At 33.6% G+C, this 1,859-nt stretch overlaps 1 protein-coding gene across 2 annotated transcripts in view; it reads left to right on the top strand.

Moving 5' to 3' along the window:
• The first annotated feature begins 561 nt into the window (after positions 1-561).
• LOC111373304 (casein kinase 1-like protein 10) overlaps positions 562-1,859 on the top strand; it is a 9,327-nt gene continuing 8,029 nt past the window's right edge. Inside the window, exons 1-3 of one of the 2 annotated variants that reach the window (XM_022995813.1) lie at positions 562-1,178; positions 1,269-1,309; positions 1,779-1,848. In XM_022995813.1, the coding sequence (XP_022851581.1) occupies positions 1,103-1,178; positions 1,269-1,309; positions 1,779-1,848 (187 nt within the window). In that variant the 5' untranslated portion in view covers positions 562-1,102. Of the gene's footprint in view, positions 1,179-1,265; positions 1,310-1,778; positions 1,849-1,859 lie in introns of both variants that reach the window. The other variant, XM_022995814.1, reaches the window with a different exon arrangement.

The raw sequence follows: 1,859 nt of genomic DNA, 5'->3' as shown, positions 1-1,859 counted from the left end.
ACGGGCTAAACCCGTTTGGGCTTATATATATAAGCAACTAGAATTTTTAATTTGTAAAGAATTTTCATTCTTCTTGTTAGCACAAGAAAAAAAACTCTAGTTTTTTCTCAATCCTGTTCCCTGTGTAGATTTTTATTGAAGGTTGAACAATTAGACAACTATGGATGGAAGAGCAAGGTTCTTGGAACAAAAAAAAAAAAAAGGCAAAAGAGTTTGTAGATTTCGTAAAATGTATAATTTTTATCTAAACACGAAGCATATTCTTGATAAAAATTAAAATTTATTTTATTTTTCGCTGTGCATGATTAAGTAAATTTCCTATTGAATTCACATTGTTACTCTTCTAGACAATGTCACACTGACATTGAGGATACCAAGTGCAAAATGTTAAAAAGTTCGGGATATAATGCTACAAATGAAAGTTTAGAGATACTTTGTCACGTTTATGAAAAGTTGGAACCTCAGAGTAATTTACTGGAAAACCTACAAGATTAAAATAATAATAAAATAAAAATAAAATCGCACGAGGGTGTTTTCCTTTTCTATAGCCTCCATTCTCTCTGACGCACATACACACAAGAACACGCACTTGCACGAAATCCATTGTCTCTCTCTCTCTCTCTCTCTCTCTATACAACTCTCTCCTTTTCTCTTTTCTTTCTCTTCCTCAAATTTCGCCCATTTGTCTACTTTTTCTTCTTCATCGCCGTTCCATTCCCAGTAAAAAAAATTAAGCAAAACCACACTTGCTTTTCGAATGTCAATAGATATTGATTGCTCCTGTTCGGATTTCTTCAATGAGAATCAATTGCGCTTCCATGCATTAGGGTTTCGATTTGGGGTTTCAATTATTTCGAGGATGTAGTTCGAGAAAACATCTTGAACGTTTTGTTCTGGGATCGGTTTCGAGTGTGGTGAACTTGTAATTTGCTTACACTTTTTGGGGCACTTGTGGTGATAATCTTGTTTATCAGAGGCGGTATTCTAGTGTTTTTTTTTTTTTTTTTGTTAATCCCAAGTAGCTGTTGAAGTTGAAAAATTAGCCTCTGGGAGTTCTTTGGGTATTGTTGGAATTTGAGATTTATTAATTGAACCAATTGCCATGGATCACGTTGTTGGTGGAAAATTTAAGCTTGGAAGGAAAATTGGGAGTGGTTCATTCGGTGAACTTTTTTTAGGTACTCACGTCATTTAATTCCTTGTTGGGTGCAGTTGAGGTAATTTTTTGTCATAAAAAAATTTAAATTTGATTGCTTTTACTGATGTAGGTGTAAACATACAAAATGGAGAAGAAGTAGCCATCAAGCTGGTATGCTTGTTCATATTCTTCTTCTGTTTTTAACTTTCCTTTGAGTTCAATTATGTTCTTGGAACAAATTTGTCGTGTGTTTTCCGCGTTCTTTACCAATGCTATACTTTAGCAACATTTTTTTTAAAGATATGGATTTATGGTTATTTACTTACTGTTTTTTATCGTTCTATGAGAATGTTGGATATAGTGGCAAGATAAAGAGTTCTAATCACAGGAGATTGAAAGTATTAAAAAACCACAGGGATGATATTGTTTGCAGCACCTTTTTATTATGAAACCAATGTGTTTCTTTGTAATGTCTTGAAGTTTATTTAGGACTTTAGAACTTCTTGAAATTCTACAAGTTCTCCATGTCAAGAAGCTACAATTTACTAATAGAACGAAGATAGTCTAGAAGATATGAGTTATTGCAGCAGATTATATGATTCTCACCCAAATATTTTATTGTAACTTGTGTAATTCCCAGGAATCTGTGAAGACCAAGCACCCTCAGCTTCACTATGAGTCTAAAATTTATATGCTTCTTCAAGGAGGAAGTGAGCCCCCC

Source organism: Olea europaea, unplaced genomic scaffold (genome assembly GCF_002742605.1).
Source record: "Olea europaea var. sylvestris unplaced genomic scaffold, O_europaea_v1 scaffold111, whole genome shotgun sequence".
NCBI classification, from domain to species: Eukaryota; Viridiplantae; Streptophyta; class Magnoliopsida; order Lamiales; family Oleaceae; genus Olea; species Olea europaea.
Note: the sequence above shows the minus strand (reverse complement) of the source record. Positions and strands in the feature narration are given on the sequence as shown.